Below are 20764 nucleotides of genomic sequence, written 5' to 3'. Positions count from 1 at the left end.
ATCACCAAGAAGGGGGTGAACGCCAAGGTTTGGCCTTTGGAGACAGAGTCAGCATTTATAAACCTTAAGAACGCTTTCACCTCAGCCTCTGGTCTTCATCACCCTGATGCATCTCGGCCGTTCTCTCTGGAGGTGGACGCATCCTCCGTTGGTGCTGGAGCACTACTATGTCAAAAGAACTCTAAGGGCAAGATGGTGGCTTGTGGCTTCTTTTTGAAACTATTCCATCGGGGATCAGGAGTTGCTGGCCGTCAAGTTAGCATTAGAGAAGTGGAGACACTTGCTGGAGTGCGCGGTTCACCCTAATACCATTTATACAAATCACAAGAACCTCACTTACCGACAGTCAGCACAACGACTAAATCCTCACCAAGCCAGGTGGTCATTCTTTGCCTGATTTCGATTCTTGATTCATTTCCGTCCTGCCGATAAGAATGTGAAGGCTGATGCCCTGTCTCTATCATTTGAGACTAATGACTCTGAGGAGATCCCTCAGTATATTATAGATCCATCTAGGATCATTACCGCTAACCCTCTGCAGATTAGAGACATTGCTCCTGGAAAGACTTTTGTTCGGCTTGCAGACGGGAAGAGAATTCTCCGCTGGGGACACAGCTCCAAACTGGCGGGGCACTTTGGTGTCCAAAAGACTCTGGACTTCATAGCCCGTCAGTACTGGTGGCCCCCGCTGCCTAGAGATATTACGGACTATGTCTCCTCATGTACAAACTGCCTCGAGCAAGTCTACCCGCTCCAAAACTGCTGCTCTGCTCCTACCCTGGCCTGTCCCTGATGACCCTTGGCAGCATATCACTATGGACTTTATTACAGACCTTCCCCCAGCTGGATGTACCGTAGTACATTTCTCTAAAATCGCACATTTCATTCCGTTGGCTGGTCTTCCGTCTGCTCCTTGCCTGGCAAACCTGTTTATTCACATTTTCAGTCTGCACGGACTTCCGTTGCACATTGTCTCGGATCGGGGTGTACAGTTCACATCCAAGTTCTGGAGAGCCCTGTGCAACCTGCTAGATGTTAAGCTGGACTTCTCCTCCGCCTACCGCTCACAGTCCAATGGTCAGGTGGAGAGGACCAATCAAATTTTGGAGAACTATCTTTGTCATTATGTTTCCGCCCAACATGACAATTGGGTACAACTTCTGCCTTGGGTGGAATTCTCGTACAACAACCACACAAGTAAGTCTACTGCTTCATCTCCCTTTTACATTGTGTACAGCCAGCATGCCCGAGTTCCACTTCCTGTGCCAGTCATGACTCAAGTACCAGCAGCTAACTCTTCATTTGGTACTTTTATTCACATCTGGCAGCAAACTAAGGCTGCAATTTTTCAATCGGTGGCCCGCATGAAAAAGCAGGCTGACAAAGAAAGAAAAGTTCCTCCTCAGTTCTCTCCTGGAGTAAAAGTCTGGCTGTCATCAAGAAACATTAGAATCAAGATGCCTTCTCACAAATTCGCTCCCAGGTTTCTCGGTTCTCTGGAAATCCTGCAAAGGATAAACCCTGTATCCTATGAACTTCAGTTGCCTCGCACACTCAAGATTACCAACTGTTTCCACGTGTCCCTCCTTAAACCTGTGGTCCTGAACCGCTACAGTAAAACTCCTGGTCCTGTGGTTGCTCCCAGCGGTACATCTGATGTGTTTGAGGTGAAGGAGATCCTGGACTGCAAGATGCTAGGAGGAAGGACTAGTTGGTCCTGAGGAGAGATCCTGGGAACCTGAGGAGAACTTCTATGCTCCTAACCTCATTAGAAAATTCCTCTCTCACTCTGGACCCAAGAAGGTGGGTGGTACTTTTACGGCTGTGGTCAAGGACCGTAACCTCCTCTTAGCTGCCTCCCGCAGGTCTTCCTCTTCCTGCCGACGTCTCCCTCACCGGAGCCGCCAGCACATATGTCTACTCTAGAAGTCGTGCATGCTGGTTAAAGAGGCTCTGTCACCAGATTTTGCAACCCCTATCTGCTATTGCAGCAGATAGGCGCTGCAATGTAGATTACAGTAACGTTTTTATTTTTTAAAAACGAGCATTTTTGGCCAAGTTATGACCATTTTCGTATTTATGCAAATGAGGCTTGCAAAAGTACAACTGGGCGTGTATTATGTGCGTACATCGGGGCGTGTTTACTACTTTTACTAGCTGGGCGCTCTGACGAGAAGTATCATTCACTTCATCAGAACGCCCAGCTAGTAAAAGTAGTAAACACGCCCCGATGTACGCACATAATACACGCCCAGTTGTACTTTTACTTTTCAACACGCCCAGTTGTACTTTTGAAAGCCTCATTTGCATAAATACGAAAATGGTCATAACTTGGCCAAAAATGCTCGTTTTTTAAAAATAAAAACGTTACTGTAATCTACATTGCAGCGCCTATCTGCTGCAATAGCAGATAGGGGTTGCAAAATCTGGTGACAGAGCCTCTTTAAGGGGCCAGTGCACGCATAAGTAATTAACTAAATAAATCATTATGCGCAGATCACCTTGAACTATAAAAAGGGTCCTTGCCTGAGTGTTGTTTGTAATTCGCATGTTAGTTTTGAAAAAGGTACCTTAGTGTTACCCTGTTCCCAGTGTTCCTGTGCCCTGCTACCTGTATCCGGTGCTGTGTTTTATTTCCTGAGCCTGTTTAGTGATTGGAGTCGTATCCTGCTGCTCCTGCTGTTGTCCGCCACGTCTGGTGCAAGCTGCTGTCATCCGCCATGTCTGGCGCAACCTGTTGCACCTGCTGTCATCCGCCACGTCTGGCGCAACCTGTCACATCCACCTCCCTCCATGCTAAAGCCCCTGCCAATTATCTGGACAATCTCAGGTACTTTCGTGCTATGTACTTTTTGTATAGACCTGTGCATTGAATGTGACTTGGCCAGCTGCATCTCCGCTACGGCGGAGCGGCCTAGTGGGTCCACATACCCCTAGATCATGACAGCTGCCAGATTTACATTCATGTACAAAATAGGAATATTCAGCACAGAAATGAAAAGCCAGTATGTGGTGGGTGCGCTGGGCATTGTTTGTCATTATAAAAGCACTGCATGTTACACTCTGGGTGCTGCTTGGCACTATGTGGGCACTGTTTGTCTCTATGTTTGCACTCTGAGCACTTTGTGACTCTGTGTGTACGATATGACACTGTATGAGCAACGTATGATAGTATGTGGTCACGCTGGCACTGTGTTGGTACTTTATGGCTTTGAGTGGGCAATGTTTGACTGTATCTGGGCAAAGTATGCAGTAGCACTCATGACAATGTATTGTGCACTATGTATCTGGGCAATGTATGGCACTAACTGGGCACTGCATGTACTTTCTTTGGACTATGCATTATATGAGTGTTGCATAGCACTGTTTGGTCAGACTTTGGACCTTTCTGTGTCATGTATGCACTATTTATCTTGGCATTGTATGGTAATATGGCAGTATATCTCTATCTAACAATGGACGTTACTGGGGAAGTATGGTATTATACGAATTAGCTGTGGAGTGAGCCTGCTTATGTGTGGCACAGGCAGTGAAACCAACACTACTGCACTCTGACTTACATGCAACTGCATGGAATAGTTGAGATTCCTCAAATTCCCCGTTAAAGGGGATTAGTATGTGTTTGTATACTGTATATATGTGTATGTATTTATTTGAGTATTTGCACATTTCTGTATATTTTTGTACTGTATGTATGTATTTGTAAATCTCTGTGTGTATATATTTGTGCGTACATATGAGTGTGCAAGTGTAAGCATGTGTACTTCTCTATGTGTATATATTAGTATGTATGTCATTAATGCATATGTGTCTATCTATTTACTTTTTGTATTTGTGTATGTTTCTGGGTGTATACATATATCTTGATATTCATGCACGTATGTATTCGTATGTGCGTGCTGTGTTCTCAACCTGTACTCTGCTGCCACTGCCATGTGGGGCCCTATTCCCAATTTTACAATCGACCCCGATCGGTATTACTAACATTGACATCAGATAAGTAAATTCAGCTCTTACAATTCATAATAAATATTTGTGCTCTAATCTACATATATATGTAAGAGAATGTTATGTCTTTTACTTAGCTTGTACATAGCTTCATATATTTCTGACTTATTGAATATATAACATTCGTTTTACAGTACGTACATTGCTTTACAATAATTTTAATGCAATAATTCAGTGTAAATACTAACCTGTTTGTTCATAAAAACATAGATGACTGGGTTGTATACAGTGGCTGTTTTTGAGAAATATGAAGGCAATGATGCCAACGTAGGATCAATAACAATGTGCTTATTTGTTGCAATCACAATAGCAAATACGGCATAGGGTAACCAGCAGATGAGAAAAGCCAAAACCATGGCAATAACCATCCTAGTAACCTCCCGCTCTGCCCGCTGAGTTGACTCTGACTCTTTTTGCTGAGCAGCAACCTGTTATAGTAGAACAAAGATAAGTTATTTCTCTTTAATTCATTTTAGTTTATATATGGCCCCATGCACACGACCATAGCTTTCATCCGTAATAATGGATCAGGTAATTACAGATAAAACTGCAGAGCCGTCCATTTCTATAGGCCGAGTCTATTTACGGATGTTTGTCCGGGCCATAGAAATGATCTGCAAAATATAGAACATGTCCTATTCTTGGCCGTAATTGCGGCACAAACTCACACATAGAAGTCAATGGGTGCTTCCGCAAATGCGGATGGCTACGGATGTGCATCCGTATTTGCGGACAGTAAAAACTCTTATGGTCGTGTGTATGAGGCCTAAGTCTGTAGAAGAGAAATGTGTTTATTTTCTTTTTAGATGTTGAAGTTATTTATCTGTTTTTTTTCTGGGTCGACCATATGGGTGAACCATTTCTATGTGTTTTGTTACAAGTTAGGTTTTAAATGTAATTTTTCTTTATGTTCACATGCACCGGTAGCCTCACCACTTCAGCATTACAAAAGAAATGTGTCAAAAATTGCATGTTGCTGGGGTTAAATCAAAGGGGGAATCTGATCAAAGTGATCTACTGATATAGATACAAGTAAGAAGATTGCATACGGTGAAGTCTGTGAAACCACCACAGGTGATTTCCAGAATGTGGGAGAATCATTGTGGGGGTAGTCCTGTCAAGTCAGCCAATCAGCTTCATTGATGGGGCTCTTAATGCTCCACACAAATGCCCAAATGTCCTTTTCAGATTGATGCAGCCACAGTCACTACTCAGGGATTTCTGTTACTGGAAATATGGAAACAATTATTTGAATGGCAGTTTGGTTACAAAATTGTATTCGATTTCCAGTAGCAGAAATCTATAAGCAGTGCCAAACACAATTAAGTTCTCTATACAGCCCTTTCATTCTAGAAATAGGTGTCATCCCCAGATCCCAGACTTCATCAATGTCATCATCTCGTATACCTCTGACATATCAGTAGACTGTATTTCCCCATTTAAGAAGCTCTTCCAGGAAACTTTTTACAAACATTTTTCAATGGACCCGATGTAATACAAAAAAAAACAACACATGCCATGGTGTATACCAAATACACAACTACAGCAAAAATATTAGGTATAAAATAAACTCACCGCTCTCAATGAAAATAATAGGTTTGAATAAGAGAAGATGATGGTGCTAAGTGGCGTAATGAAACAAGTTGTAAACAAGACCAAGATATAGCTGTTGTTGTTGGTACCACCAGTGTACCAGTTGGGTCCACAAGATGTCCCCAAACCTATAATAAATTCATTAAGTCTGTCAACAACATCAATAATCAATAAATAAAATGTGATATAAACATATGAATTTCTTTGACTAATATTTTGTGTGTTACATCATACTAAAAAGCTATATAGCTATATGTTACAAATCCTAATGTGCATTAAATATATAAATGAAAGAAACACACACGGCGCCACATAGTGTGAGTAAGCCCAAAAATGACAGTCAATTGATGACGAATGGATGCTTACCACAGCAGAATAGATCAATCACTTTGAAACAGATGAATAGCAGTGAGTGCTGCTGCCGAAATCCCAAACGGTCACGCCAATGGGCCCCCGTGCAAATTGATCAAGTAAAAGTAGAAAATGGGATCATATACGGCGCTGCTACTCAATAATGATGCATGAATTATTAAATGATGTTTATTTGATGAAGGCTACGCGTTTCAATGCCGCACCGGCATCTTCCTCAGGCCATATAGATTGCAGTCAGAACAGAACTGCTTTAAATACACCACGCGGAAAAAAAACCTCCAATGTGATCAAGGTCAGAGGGCACCAATGACGTAATCAGTGCAAGAATTTTGAACATAACAAACACAAAAACAAAAAAACTAAATATATATGAATCATAAATGACAGCCTTACTTAAACAAGCAACAATACCATATCGTAACATTTGAAGGACAGTTGGCATTCCTGAAATTTACGGTACATAATAATCGGCACGTGCAGTTTAGGATTAGAAACACTGCTCAATAGATAGTGCAAACGTGTTTCTACACAACCATACCGATGTTTAACGAGATAAACATCTCTTTGTATAGTAAACACGGTGAAATACGCAGTAGACATACATATATATATATATATATATATATATATATATATATATATAAAACATGTATATCTCCACATTTGACAACCTTAAAATTACTAGGCTGTTAATCATCCCAAAGGGAAGGCTCAAATGGCCGTTCAAAGCCATTATACTAATATCTAAAATAATAATAATAGTAATAGTAATCCAATTTAAGTAATAATGTAGACAGAACGTAAAAAAAGGGGGGAAGAAAAGCAGACAATAATAATGCCCAAAAACATCCGTTTGGATGCTATAAAATTTGACCACCAAATAAATACCAAAGGGAGAAAGGTATTGAATATATATATATATATATATATATATATATATATATATATATAGATACACACAATACAGTATAAAATATACATAATATCAAAAGTTAAAAATTAAAAATTAAATCCTAGTATGATTTAAAACAAAAAAAGAAAAATGATTTGTATAGATAAATACATTACATAACATTAAAAGGAAAAAAATGTATAGGGAGACTAAAGCAAGAATAAACTGTATAATACCAATTTCGTCAATGTTGCAGATTAAAAGGATTGCAAAAGACGGTAACGGGCCCCCCGGCGCCCAGGCTGTTCAAGAGAACCAGAACCACGGGCTGACCCGGAGAACGGGATGACAAAACCAATAAGAGTGAGTGTATATACAGACAATTATAAATCTGTAGAAGAATCCCAGTACTACTTGTAGCAAATATTAAAAAATATTGAATATATAGACATATACATAAAAAAAATAATCTAAAAAATGACAATAAATGTTTACCATAATAATTAAATCCTAACAAGCCGGAAAATATCAATATAAATATGTATGGGATCTAGAAACAAATTTTTAATCAAGGGATGTTTCGGTAATATCATTTAAACCGTTTGGGTGCAGGGTCAATAATTTGAAAATCCAGAAGTTTTCTCTTTGTTTTAGTTTCTGAAAGCGATTCGGAATATCACAGGATATTTGTTCTATAGGGGCACTTATGAGAGGAAGCACAGTGACTTGAAACACTGTGCTTTAGAAAACCTTTTGAAACATTGTGCCTATGTTTATTGATTCTGCTCCGCAGACACTGGATAGTCCGCCCAATGTACTGTAGTCGACAAGAGCATTCTAGGAGGTAAATGACAAAATTACTGCCACAGTTAAGGAAAGTCCTAATGGGAAATATTTCATTTGTTATATTAGAACAAAAGGTATGTTTTCTGTGTGAAATATTATCACAACATAGACAGCGCCCTTGTCCACATTTAAAAGAACCATTTAAAATAGGGAAAATTTTTGGGGTAAATAACTTAGTATTATGAACACGGCTTGGTGCTAATATATTTTTCAAATTTGCTGACCGTCTAAAGGTAATGCCCGGTTTATCTGGTAAGAAATCTTTAAGAAATGGGTCGTTTTTCAGGATATGCTAGTGCTTGGACAGAATAGATCTCACGGAATTATGACCACTATTGTATGATGTAATAAAATTGTTTGAGTGTTTATTCTTATTTTTCTTAACATTTATTTTTCCATTTTTGTTTGTGCAATCAGCACTAGCCTTCGCCGTTTTTTCTGGAGCAACACAGGACTTTTGAGTCAGTTCAGCCGCCCTAGAGCGAGCCCCCTTGATCAATTGTATTGGAAAATTCTTTTCTTTGAATCTACCTTCAAGAATATTACATTCCTTTTGGAAATTTTGGTCAGACGAACAATTTTTCCTTACTCTCCTAAACTGTCCAAAAGGCACATTTCTAATCCACGGGGGGTAATGGGCACTTTTAAAATCAATATAACTATTCACATCAACGGTTTTAAAATGTGTTCTAGTATTAAAATTGTTAGTAGTTTTATCATAGGCAATAGTAAGATCTAAAAAATCAATACTGGTGGCGGAAAAAATATAAGTAAAAGATATTCCATAATCATTTTTTGTTGAGCATTTCCATAAAACAGACCACTTCTTCTTCCTTCCCATTCCATACTATAAATAAGTCATCAATAAAACGTTTATATAAAAGAATATTGTTCCTATAGTCATGATCATTGAGGATATACTTATCCTCAAATTCCCCCATATATAAGTTGGCATATGCCGGGGCAAACCTAGAGCCCATCGCACAGCCCTTTATTTGGTTATAAAAATTCTTTCCAAAACTAAAAACATTATGTTTGAGGATATATTCCACACAATTAATTAAAAATTGGATTTGTGTTATTGGGAAAATAGGATTTGAGGCTAAAGATGATTCCACCACTTCAAGTCCTCTGTCATGAGGAATGTTGCTATATAATGCTGTGACATCTGCTGTCAAAAAACACACTTTAGTAAAAGAGGGGTCGACTACTAGATCCTGCAAATCCTTAATCAGCTGAGTGGAGTCTCTCAGGTAGGAAGGTAGTTGAAGCACAAATGGTTGGAGATGTAAGTGAATGTAGTGAGACAAGTTACTAGTGAAGGACCCAATACCCGAAATGATGGGACGACCAGGTGGGTTAATCACACATTTGTGTATCTTGGGAAGATGATATATGAATGGTAAACTAGGGCATGGTACATTAAGAAAACGCCTTTCTTTTTTAGTTAATAACCCGTCAAGAAAAGCCGTATCAATCAAGTTTTTATACTCACATATATAAGTGGGGAGCGGATTATCCACTAATTTTAAATAAAATGAACTATCTGATAATATCCTGGAGGTTTGATTCAAATAGTCAATTTTGTTCTGAATGACAATACCCCCTCCTTTATCCGCTGAGCGGATAACAATATCTTCATTATTACGTAAGAATTTAATTGCTCGTCTCTCATTGATGGTCAAATTATCGGGCATGAAATGGGGTTTGTCCAATGCCCAAAATTTGCTACCAACCAGTGCTGAAAAAGTTTCCACAAATGAACCCTGATGATGTATTGGATAAAAATTGGATTTTGGATGTACTTCTACACTTAGAGCCATTTGGGAGGACTCACTCTCAAGAATATCATTTTTTACAGGAGATACTGAGGGGTATTTGGACAAAGAAAAATGTCTAGATAGGGTTAATTTCCTAATAAACCTATTGAGGTCCATAAAAAGTTTGAAAGTATCAGGAGGGGCCACTGGACAAAATGAAAGCCCCTTTCCCAATAAACTCATTTCAAAGTCATTTAATTTATACGAAGACAGATTAAAAAGTTTTACTGTATGCTCCTTAGTTTTTTCGACTGTAAGTGAAGCAGTGACGAGTTTGCGGTTCCTACCGCCCCTCTTTCCTCTATATCTCTGTCCGTTTCTAATTTTCTTTTTGTCTAAATTTTTTGTATTGTTGGGAAAAAACTGGTTATAGTTTGAATTTTTGGACTCGTAATGTATGGTATCAAACAATCTTTGCTTTTTAATACAGGAGTTATCGGGGGCATGGTTAGTTCCGATGGAAGGCCTAAAAAAGAAATAGTGGAAATGGTATTATCAATGGACGTAGAGGGCTGATCTGAAGGGAATTCAGTGTGTATTAGAGTATGTGTATTATGCTGTATGTCACATATTGAGTCATCAGAATTCATTGGGGACTCTACATCATGTACCGAAAAAACAAGCTGTTCATTAGAATTGGGAGTGCTATGTATAGATAATTGCATTAGTGATGATATGCTGCCTTGATTCTGGGAATTGGTAGAATCATTAAACTGAGGAGATAATGGACAAACAGGCGGGGGAACACCCGACTGTAAATCTAAACGTGATAATTGTAAATCAAGATCCGTGGATTTGAAGGCGTTAATAGGTATGATGGAAAGTTGTTAATTAGAAGAAGTATCTAAAATAATAATAATAGTAATAGTAATCCAATTTAAGTAATCATGTAGACAGAACGTAAAAAAAGGGGGGAAGAAAAGCAGACATTGACGAAATTGGTATTATACAGTTTATACTTGCTTTAGTCTCCCTATACATTTTTTTCCTTTTAATGTTATGTAATGTATTTATCTATTATGTAAAAGGTTCTTTTATATAGCGAATTGTAAATTTGCGTTTTTAATTTGACAAATCATTTTTCTTTTTTTGTTTTAAATCATACTAGGATTTAATTTGTAATTTTTAACTTTTGATATTATGTATATTTTATACTGTATTGTGTGTATCTATATATATTATTATTATTTTAGATATTAGTATAATGGCTTTGAACGGCCATTTGAGCCTTCCCTTTGGGATGATTGACAGCCTAGTAATTTTAAGGTTGTCATATGTGGAGATATACATGTTTTATATATATATATGTATGTCTACTGCGTATTTCACCATGTTTACTATACAAAGAGATGTTTATCTCGTTAAACATCGGTATGGTTGTGTAGAAACACTTTTGCACTATCTATTGAGCAGTGTTTCTAATCCTAAACTGCACGTGCTGATTATTATGTACTGTAAATTTCAGGAATGCCAACTGTCCTTCAAATGTTACGATATGGTATTGTTGCTTGTTTAAGTAAGGATGTCATTTATCATTCATATATATTTTGTTTTTTTGTTTTTGTGTTTGTTATGTTCAAAATTCTTGCACTGATTACATCATTGGTGCCCTCTGACCTTGATCACATTGGCGTTTTTTTCTCCACGTGGTGTATTTAAAGCAGTTCTGTTCTGACTGCAATCTATATGGCCTGAGGAAGATGCCGGTGCGGCATTGAAACGCGTAGCCTTCATCAAATAAACATCATTTAATAATTCATGCATAATTATTGAGTAGCAGCGCCGTATATGATCCCGTTTTCTACTTTTACTTGATCAATTTGCACGGGGGCCCATTGGCGTGACCGTTTGGGATTTCGGCAGCAGCACTCACTGCTATTCATCTGTTTCAAAGTGATTGATCTATTCTGCTGTGGTAAGCATCCATTCGTCATCAATTGACTGTCATTTTTAGGGCTTACTCACACTATGTGGCGCCGTGTGTGTTTCTTTCATTTATATACCTAGATCAGGTTACGCTACCCCCGTTGGGAGTAGCAACCCGAATTTGGAGGCTTCTGTTTTACCAATCATTTCCCACTGGATTCCAGCACTACGGGGTTTTTTTTTTAATAAGATCCTCCTACACTGGCTGCCGCATTACTTCACTCTACTCCTTCCATTTTGAGAGCTTGCTCTCCCGCTGGTGACGTTTTCCATGATGTTGGATTTTGCTGACAACAGAGAACAATTGCGTGAACGCCTTATTTTACAATCCATTGGGGTTGAGATCTCTCCAGCAATATCGCTAACAGTGAGTACAGGATTTACTCCTGAACAAACTAAGTCTATGACTGATCTCTTTTTGCTTTTGGAGGATACATTGAAAAAGGAGGCTCTGCAAAGCATTGACTGTTGTTTTTTGAAATTTTACATTGATGAGAAAATTTCTCCTAGGGGTTTAAGAATTCTTTTTAACAACCCCTATCCCACTGACAGTGCGTTCAATATTGATTGGTATCATCATATTGGGCAGTGCAATAAAGGTTTTTTAGAGAGACTCAGAAGTAAGAGATGTTCAATTAGTGAGTTACTCACTTTAGAGATCGACTCCTTGAAAAAGAAACTCCTGGTGTTTGTTGAACATCAGGACTTTTGCAAGTTAGAGATTTCTACTAACAACAGATTAGTCCAATATGAAAATGAACTTGTATTGAAAAAGGCTAACAAACTAAAAAGAGACCGTAATGATTATTTTTCGAATCAATTGGGTGATTGGAGAGTGGGGCTTAACCAGCACACCCCTTTACCTAATACTGGACCTAAAAATCCAATGACCACTAAAACGTTCCCTAAAAAAATCACATTCTCTACGGATTTTCACCAATACTCGTCTCCCACCTTTGTAAGGTCTCTCAGAATGAACTCCAAATATAAAGGCAAAGAATCCTTGAGCACAGGGGCTTTAAGTCCCTTATGTTAACCAGATACAATTTTTTCTACCATTAGCTCCACCAATAATAATAATAATAACCCCATGAGGAAATTAATTACTCCATCTACGTGTGCTGTCTTGACTAATTCTGACGTAGGAAATACTTCTTCTAATTACCAACTTTCCATCATACCTATTAACGCCTTCAAATCCACGGATCTTGATTTACAATTATCACGTTTAGATTTACAGTCGGGTGTTCCCCCGCCTGTTTGTCCATTATCTCCTCAGTTTAATGATTCTACCAATTCCCAGAATCAAGGCAGCATATCATCACTAATGCAATTATCTATACATAGCACTCCCAATTCTAATGAACAGCTTGTTTTTTCGGTACATGATGTAGAGTCCCCAATGAATTCTGATGACTCAATATGTGACATACAGCATAATACACATACTCTAATACACACTGAATTCCCTTCAGATCAGCCCTCTACGTCCATTGATAATACCATTTCCACTTTTTCTTTTTTAGGCCTTCCATCGGAACTAACCATGCCCCCGATAACTCCTGTATTAAAAAGCAAAGATTGTTTGATACCATACATTACGAGTCCAAAAATTCAAACTATAACCAGTTTTTTCCCAGCAATACAAAAAATTTAGACAAAAAGAAAATTAGAAACGGACAGAGATATAGAGGAAAGAGGGGCGGTAGGAACCGCAAACTCGTCACTGCTTCACTTACAGTCGAAAAAACTAAGGAGCATACAGTAAAACTTTTTAATCTGTCTTCGTATAAATTAAATGACTTTGAAATGAGTTTATTGGGAAAGGGGCTTTCATTTTGTCCAGTGGCCCCTCCTGACACTTTCGAACTTTTTATGGACCTCAATAGGTTTATTAGGAAATTAACCCTATCTAGACATTTTCCTTTGTCCAAATACCCCTCAGTATCTCCTGTAAAAAATGATATTCTTGAGAGTGAGTCCTCCCAAATGGCTCTAAGTGTGGAAGTACATCCAAAATCCAATTTTTATCCAATACATCATCAGGGTTCATTTGTGGAAACTTTTCCAGCACTGGTTGGTAGCGAATTTCGGGCATTGGACAAACCCCATTTCATGCCCGATAATTTGACCATCAATGAGAGACGAGCAATTAAATCCTTACGTAATAATGAAGATATTGTTATCCGCTCAGCGGATAAAGGAGGGGGTATTGTCATTCAGAACAAAATTGACTATTTGAATGAAACCTCCAGGATATTATCAGATAGTTCATTTTATTTAAAATTAGTGGATAATCCGCTCCCCACTTATATATGTGAGTATAAAAACTTGATTGATACGGCTTTTCTTGACGGGTTATTAACTAAAAAAGAAAGGAGTTTTCTTAGTGTACCATGCCCTAGTTTACCATTCATATATCATCTTCCCAAGATACACAAATGTGTGATTAACCCACCTGGTCGTCCCATCATTTCGGGTATTGGGTCCCTCACTAGTAACTTGTCCCACTACATTGACTTACATTTCCAACCATTTGTGCTTCAACTACCTTCCTACCTGAGAGACTCCACTCAGCTGATTAAGGATTTGCAGGATCAAGTAGTCGACCCCTCTTTTACTAAAGTGTGTTTTTTGACAGCAGATGTCACAGCATTATATAGCAACATTCCTCATGACAGAGGACTTGAAGTGGTGGAATCATCTTTAGCCTCAAATCCTATTTTCCCAATAACACAAATCCAATTTTTAACTAATTGTGTGGAATATATCCTCAAACATAATGTTTTTAGTTTTGGAAAGAATTTTTATAACCAAATAAAGGGCTGTGCGTTGGGCTCTAGGTTTGCCCCGGCATATGCCAACTTATATATGGGGGAATTTGAGGATAAGTATATCCTCAATGATCATGACTATAGGAACAATATTCTTTTATATAAACGTTTTATTGATGACTTATTTATAGTATGGAATGGGAAGGAAGAAGAAGTGGTCTGTTTTATGGAAATGCTCAACAAAAATGATTATGGAATATCTTTTACTTATATTTTTTCCACCACCAGTATTGATTTTTTAGATCTTACTATTGCCTATGATAAAACTACTAACAATTTTAATACTAGAACACATTTTAAAACCATTGATGTGAATAGTTATATTGATTTTAAAAGTGTCCATTACCCCCCATGGATTAGAAATGTGCCTTTTGGACAGTTTAGGAGAGTAAGGAAAAATTGTTCGTCTGACCATAATTTCCAAAAGGAATGTAATATTCTTGAAGGTAGATTCAAAGAAAAGAATTTTCCAATACAATTGATCAAGGGGGCTCGCTCTAGGGCGGCTGAACTGACTCAAAAGTCCTGTGTTGCTCCAGAAAAAACGGCGAAGGCTAGTGCTGATTGCACAAACAAAAATGGAAAAATAAATGTTAAAAAAAATACGAATAAACACTCAAACAATTTTATTACATCATACAATAGTGGTCATAATTCCGTGAGATCTATTCTGTCCAAGCACTGGCATATCCTGAAAAACGACCCATTTCTTAAAGATTTCTTACCAGATAAACTGGGCATTACCTTTAGACGGTCAGCAAATTTGAAAAATATATTAGCACCAAGCCGTGTTCATAATACTAAGTTATTTACCCCCAAAATTTTCCCTATTTTAAATGGTTCTTTTAAATGTGGACAAGGGCGCTGTCTATGTTGTGATAATATTTCACACAGAAAACATACCTTTTGTTCTAATATAACAAATGAAATATTTCCCTTTAGGACTTTCCTTAACTGTGGCAGTAATTTTGTCATTTACCTCCTAGAATGCTTGTCGACTACAGTACATTGGGCGGACTATCCAGTGTCTGCGGAGCAGAATCAATAAACATAGGCACAATGTTTCAAAAGGTTTTCTAAAGCACAGTGTTTCAAGTCACTGTGCTTCCTCTCATAAGTGCCCCTATAGAACAAATATCCTGTGATATTCCGAATCGCTTTCAGAAACTAAAACAAAGAGAAAACTTCTGGATTTTCAAATTATTGACCCTGCACCCAAACGGTTTAAATGATATTACCGAAACATCCCTTGATTAAAAATTTGTTTCTATATCCCATACATATTTATATTGATATTTTCCGGCTTGTTAGGATTTAATTATTATGGTAAACATTTATTGTCATTTTTTAGATAATTTTTTTTATGTATATGTCTATATATTTAATATTTTTTAATATTTGCTACAAGTAGTACTGGGATTCTTCTACAGATTTATAATTGTCTGTATATACACTCACTCTTATTGGTTTTGTCATCCCGTTCTCCGGGTCAGACCGTGGTTCTGGTTCTCTTGAACAGCCTGGGCGCCGGGGGGCCCGTTACCGTCTTTTGCGGTCCTTTTATTCTGCAACATTGACGAAATTGGTATACAGTTTATACTTGCTTTAGTCTCCCTATACATTTTTTTCCTTTTAATGTTATGTAATGTATTTATCTATTATGTAAAAGGTTCTTTTATATAGCGAATTGTAAATTTGCGTTTTTAATTTGACAAATCATTTTTCTTTTTTTGTTTTAAATCATACTAGGATTTAATTTTTAATTTTTAACTTTTGATATTATGTATATTTTATACTGTATTGTGTGTATCTATATATATATTCAATACCTTTCTCCCTTTGGTATTTATTTGGTGGTTTCAATTGCCGCAGTCAAATTTTATAGCATCCAAACGGATGTTTTTGGGCATTAATAATTGTCTGCTTTTCTTCCCCCCTTTTTTTACGTTCTGTCTACATGATTACTTAAATTGGATTACTGTTACTATTATTATTATTTTAGATATTAGTATAATGGCTTTGAACGACCATTTGAGCCTTCCCTTTGGGATGATTGACAGCCTAGTAATTTTAAGGTTGTCATATGTGGAGATATACATGTTTTATATATATATGTATGTCTACTGCGTATTTCACCGTGTTTACTATACAAAGAGATGTTTATCTCGTTAAACATCGGTATGGTTGTGTAGAAACACGTTTGCACTATCTATTGAGCAGTGTTTCTAATCCTAAACTGCACGTGCCGATTATTATGTACTGTAAATTTCAGGAATGCCAACTGTCCTTCAAATGTTACGATATGGTATTGTTGCTTGTTTAAGTAAGGATGTCATTTATCATTCATATATATTTTGTTTTTTTGTTTTTGTGTTTGTTATGTTCAAAATTCTTGCACTGATTACGTCATTGGTGCCCTCTGACCTTGATCACATTGGCGTTTTTTTTCCGCGTGGTGTATTTAAAACAGTTCTGTTCTGACTGCAATCTATATGGCCTGAGGAAGATGCCGGTGCGGCATTGAAACGCGTAGCCTTCATCAAATAAACATCATTTAATAATTCATGCATCATTATTGAGTAGCAGCGCCGTATATGATCCCGTTTTCTACTTTTACTTGATTAATGTGCATTAAAGGCACATTGAGCTAGACACTTAAATAATATTACCAATAATCTAGCTGTTGTGGCTGTTTCTTGAAATGTAGTATTAATATTTCGTATTATTATTTGCTCCAGCTCTAAATTAATCTTAATTTTGCTATTCTTTAACATCTTAATGGTCGTCAAAACAATTCAACAAGCAAACTTACCTTCCGGAACGTAACTGCACCAGCCGAAAAGAGGTGGAGATGTCCATAAAAAAGCCCAGATCCAGGTGAAGGCACATCCCATAACGGCATGTCTCTGCTGGAAATGGAAATCTCCCAAGGGCTTACAAATCACTATGTACCTTTCAAAAGCTAATATCGCCAGCGACCAGAGACCTACAATACCTAGAGATGGACAAAACGTTATGCTAATATTTGCAAAACACAGAAGTTTATCTAATGTTACATCGGGAATAATGACATTGTATTTTAGCCTAAATGAGTGCAATAATTTTAATGTATGAAAGTTGTAATCAACAGACCAGAGCGGCTTTGAATTTCGGAGACTGCCCATGGTCCATACCAAGTTCTCACAGTTTTATCAATTTATTATAGCTGTAAAAGTGTTCTTAAAAACATCTAAAAATTTAATACACCCAGAGCTAGATAACAGGTAGCATCGGCCTACTGGACCTAAGGGGGCCTTTACCACCCACCCTCCTTGATGGCCAGTTGGTGATCCTATCCAACCAAGAAGAGGTGGCCACAAATGCATGTAGCTCACCTCTTGAAGTCTAAGTTGCTGTCTCCATTACTTCCATAGACTTCAGACAAGAGGGCCACGTGCGGCCACCTCTTATATATGTAGTTGTGATAGAAGGTCAAGTATTGTCTAGGTACCTAAGGTAGCATGAGGGCCCCCACCAACCTTAATCCGGGAATGGATACACCTATAGTCTAATTTTTATTTGGATATTGTCTCAGCTATCAACTGTGTCATATTTATGCCAAGTTTTACCCGACACTACTGAACCACCCAAGACACCTTTGTGATTTGTGCACATTTGCTTTGCAGCATTTTTGTCTCAGTTGTCCAACGTATTCATCAATGTCTAATGATAGAATTTATCTTACTAAAGTGGAGCAGTGGCCAGAACTTGCGCTAGTTTTACATTAGGAAATGCTGCAATTATTACATTTTAGTCGCCTCCTGGCTGGAGGCGATGTCTTTTCATTCTCCCGAAGCTACGGTAAAGTTAATGTGGGAGTAAGTGACAGCACAGCGTAATCTCGCGAGATTACGCTGTGCTGTGAGTACAGATGAACATGAATGAAGAGAAGTGTATGATGCTGATTGGTCAGCGTCACACACTTCTCTACACTACGCCCACTTGGGCATTAAGAACAAATTTGCATAACACTTAAAATGCTCATAACTTTGTAAAAAATAAACGTTTTTTAAAAAAAAACACATTACTTTAAAGCGCCTATTAGATTAGGTAGAAGATAGGGCAGTTATAAACTGGTGACAGAGCCTCTTGAAATGTGAGATTCTTAGCTCACATTTTGATGAAATTGTGTGAGCACACCTGCTATGACTTGGGCCAAGTTACAAAATCTATTCAGTTTAGGAATGGAACCAGCTTTATCTTTCTCTAATTAAAAATAGCCCAGGACAGATAAGAGGAGTGCACGACCAAGATGGAGGCAGTCACCACCCTCAAAGGTATAATGCAAAAATACAGGTAGGCTTACACAATTTTATCAAAATGTGCACTAGGAACATATAGCAAATGCAGCAGTAATGCCATTTAAAATAATAAAAAATTCAATATTTGCATATATATTAGCACTGTGCTTGTGTTTGTTTGCTTTACATTGCAGTTACAGCAAATAGCCACCTGCCCATGTACTTCAATTTGTTAGGAGGCGCTAACTAACTTTTCATTGTATATTTTTTATACAATGAAACCTCTTTGAGACGGCCACCCAAAATTGCATTGAAAAAATTGTCCTTTAGAGGGATGTTCCTCTCAAAGAAAAGGCCAATTTACATAGAATATGTTGGAACTGAAAATCTGTCACATAAAATCTGGTCTAGATAAATGAGTTGTTTTCGAAAGGAGGTTGTCTTTTCGAGAGGTTTCACTGTTAGTGACCGCCAATACGCCTTTTCACGGCGGCCACTCAATGGCGGATTATAACCGCACACAAACTTCAAAAACTATGCAGCGCTGCCGCGCTGCCGCGCTGCCCACTTCCAACTGAATCTGCGTCCGCAGGACGCAGATTCAGTTGGGTTGAATGCTGGAGCCTCGCCCCAGCATTCACTCTGCCTTGAGCGGCTCGGTGCAGGCAGGCGCGATGTAGTGACGTCATCGCGCCTGTCTGCACGGAGTCACTCACAGCACAGTGCAGAGGAGGAGAAGCATCCCCCACCGTCGTGGGAACCGGGATAGGTAAGTAATTATGTTTTCTTTTTCATTAGGTGCGTACATATGGAGGCATTATACTGTGTCAGCTATGGAGGCATTATACTGTGTCAGCTATGGGGCATTATGCTGTGTCAGCTATGGAGGCATTATACTGTGTCATCTATGGGGCATTATACTGTGTCAGCTATGGGGCATTATACTGTGTCAGCTATGGGGCATTATACTGTGTCACCTCTATGGGGCATTTTACTGTGTCACCTCTATGGGGCATTATACTGTGTCACCTCTATGGGGCATTTTACTGTGTCACCTCTATGGGGCATTTTACTGTGTCCCATCTATGGGGCATTATACTGTGTAGCAGCTATGGGGCATTATACTGTGTCACAGCTATGGGGCATTATACTGTGTTGCAGCTATGGAGGCATTATACTGTGTCACAGCTATGGGGGCATTATACTGTGTCAGCTATGGAGGCATTATACGGTGTTGCAGCTATGGAGGCATTATACTGTGTTGCAGCTATGGGGGCATTATACTGTGTAGCAGCTATGGAGGCATTATACTGTGTTGCAGCTATGGAGGCATTATACTGTGTCAACTCCTATGGGGATATTTTACTGTGTCGCAGCTTTGGGGGCATTATACTGTGTCGCAGCTATGGAGGCATTATACTGTGTCGCAGCTATGGGGATATTATACTGTGTCGCAGCTATGGGGGCATTATACTGTGTCACAGCTATGGGGGCATTATACTGTGTCGCAGCTATGGGGGCATTATACTGTGTCACAGCTATGGGGGCATTATACTGTGTCATAGCTATGGAGGCATTATACTGTGTCGCAGCTATGGGGATATTATACTGTGTCACATCTATGGGGCATTATACTGTGTAACAGCTATGGGTGGCATTATACTGTGTCACATCTATGGGGCATTATACTGTGTCGCAGCTATGGAGGCATTATACTGTGTTGCAGCTATGGAGGCATTATACTGTGTCGCAGCTATGGGGGCATTATACTGTGTCACAGCTATGGAGGCAGTATACTGTGTCGCAGCTATGAAGGGCATTATACTGTGGGGGCAGCTATGGGTGGCAATATACTGTGGGGGCAGCTACGGGGGACATTATACTGAGCAATTACAAGAGCTGCAGGTCCAAGGGGGGAGACGCTGTGTAGCACAATATACAAGGGGGGATTGTTGTATAGCACTATATAGAAGGGAGCGCTGTGTATCACTATATCTAAGGGGGATTGCTGTGTAGCACTATATACAAGAGGGGGAGGGCTATGTGACGCTATTTACAGAGGGGGAGGACTGTGTAGCGCTATTTACAGGGGGCTGTGTGTGGTGCTATCTACAGTGTTTTGAATGTGGTAGATCAGAAAAAAGGACCACCGGCGCTGCTATAAATGATGTCAAAGTAGAAGAGAATTTAATT

The 20764-nt window shown here is 38.6% G+C and overlaps 1 protein-coding gene across 1 annotated transcript in view; it reads right to left on the bottom strand.

Annotated features, from left to right (window-relative positions):
- LOC142741002 (pinopsin-like) overlaps positions 1–20764 on the bottom strand; it is a 30822-nt gene that overhangs the window by 3542 nt on the left and 6516 nt on the right. Inside the window, exons 2-4 of the mRNA XM_075850406.1 lie at positions 17104–17286; positions 5584–5729; positions 4197–4436 (exon numbers count right to left, since the gene is read on the bottom strand). Of these exons, the coding sequence (XP_075706521.1) occupies positions 4197–4436; positions 5584–5729; positions 17104–17286 (569 nt within the window). The remainder of the gene's footprint in view (positions 1–4196; positions 4437–5583; positions 5730–17103; positions 17287–20764) is intronic.

The sequence above is a fragment of the Rhinoderma darwinii genome, chromosome 2 (assembly GCF_050947455.1).
Source record: "Rhinoderma darwinii isolate aRhiDar2 chromosome 2, aRhiDar2.hap1, whole genome shotgun sequence".
Classification (NCBI taxonomy): Eukaryota; Metazoa; Chordata; class Amphibia; order Anura; family Rhinodermatidae; genus Rhinoderma; species Rhinoderma darwinii.
Note: the sequence above shows the minus strand (reverse complement) of the source record. Positions and strands in the feature narration are given on the sequence as shown.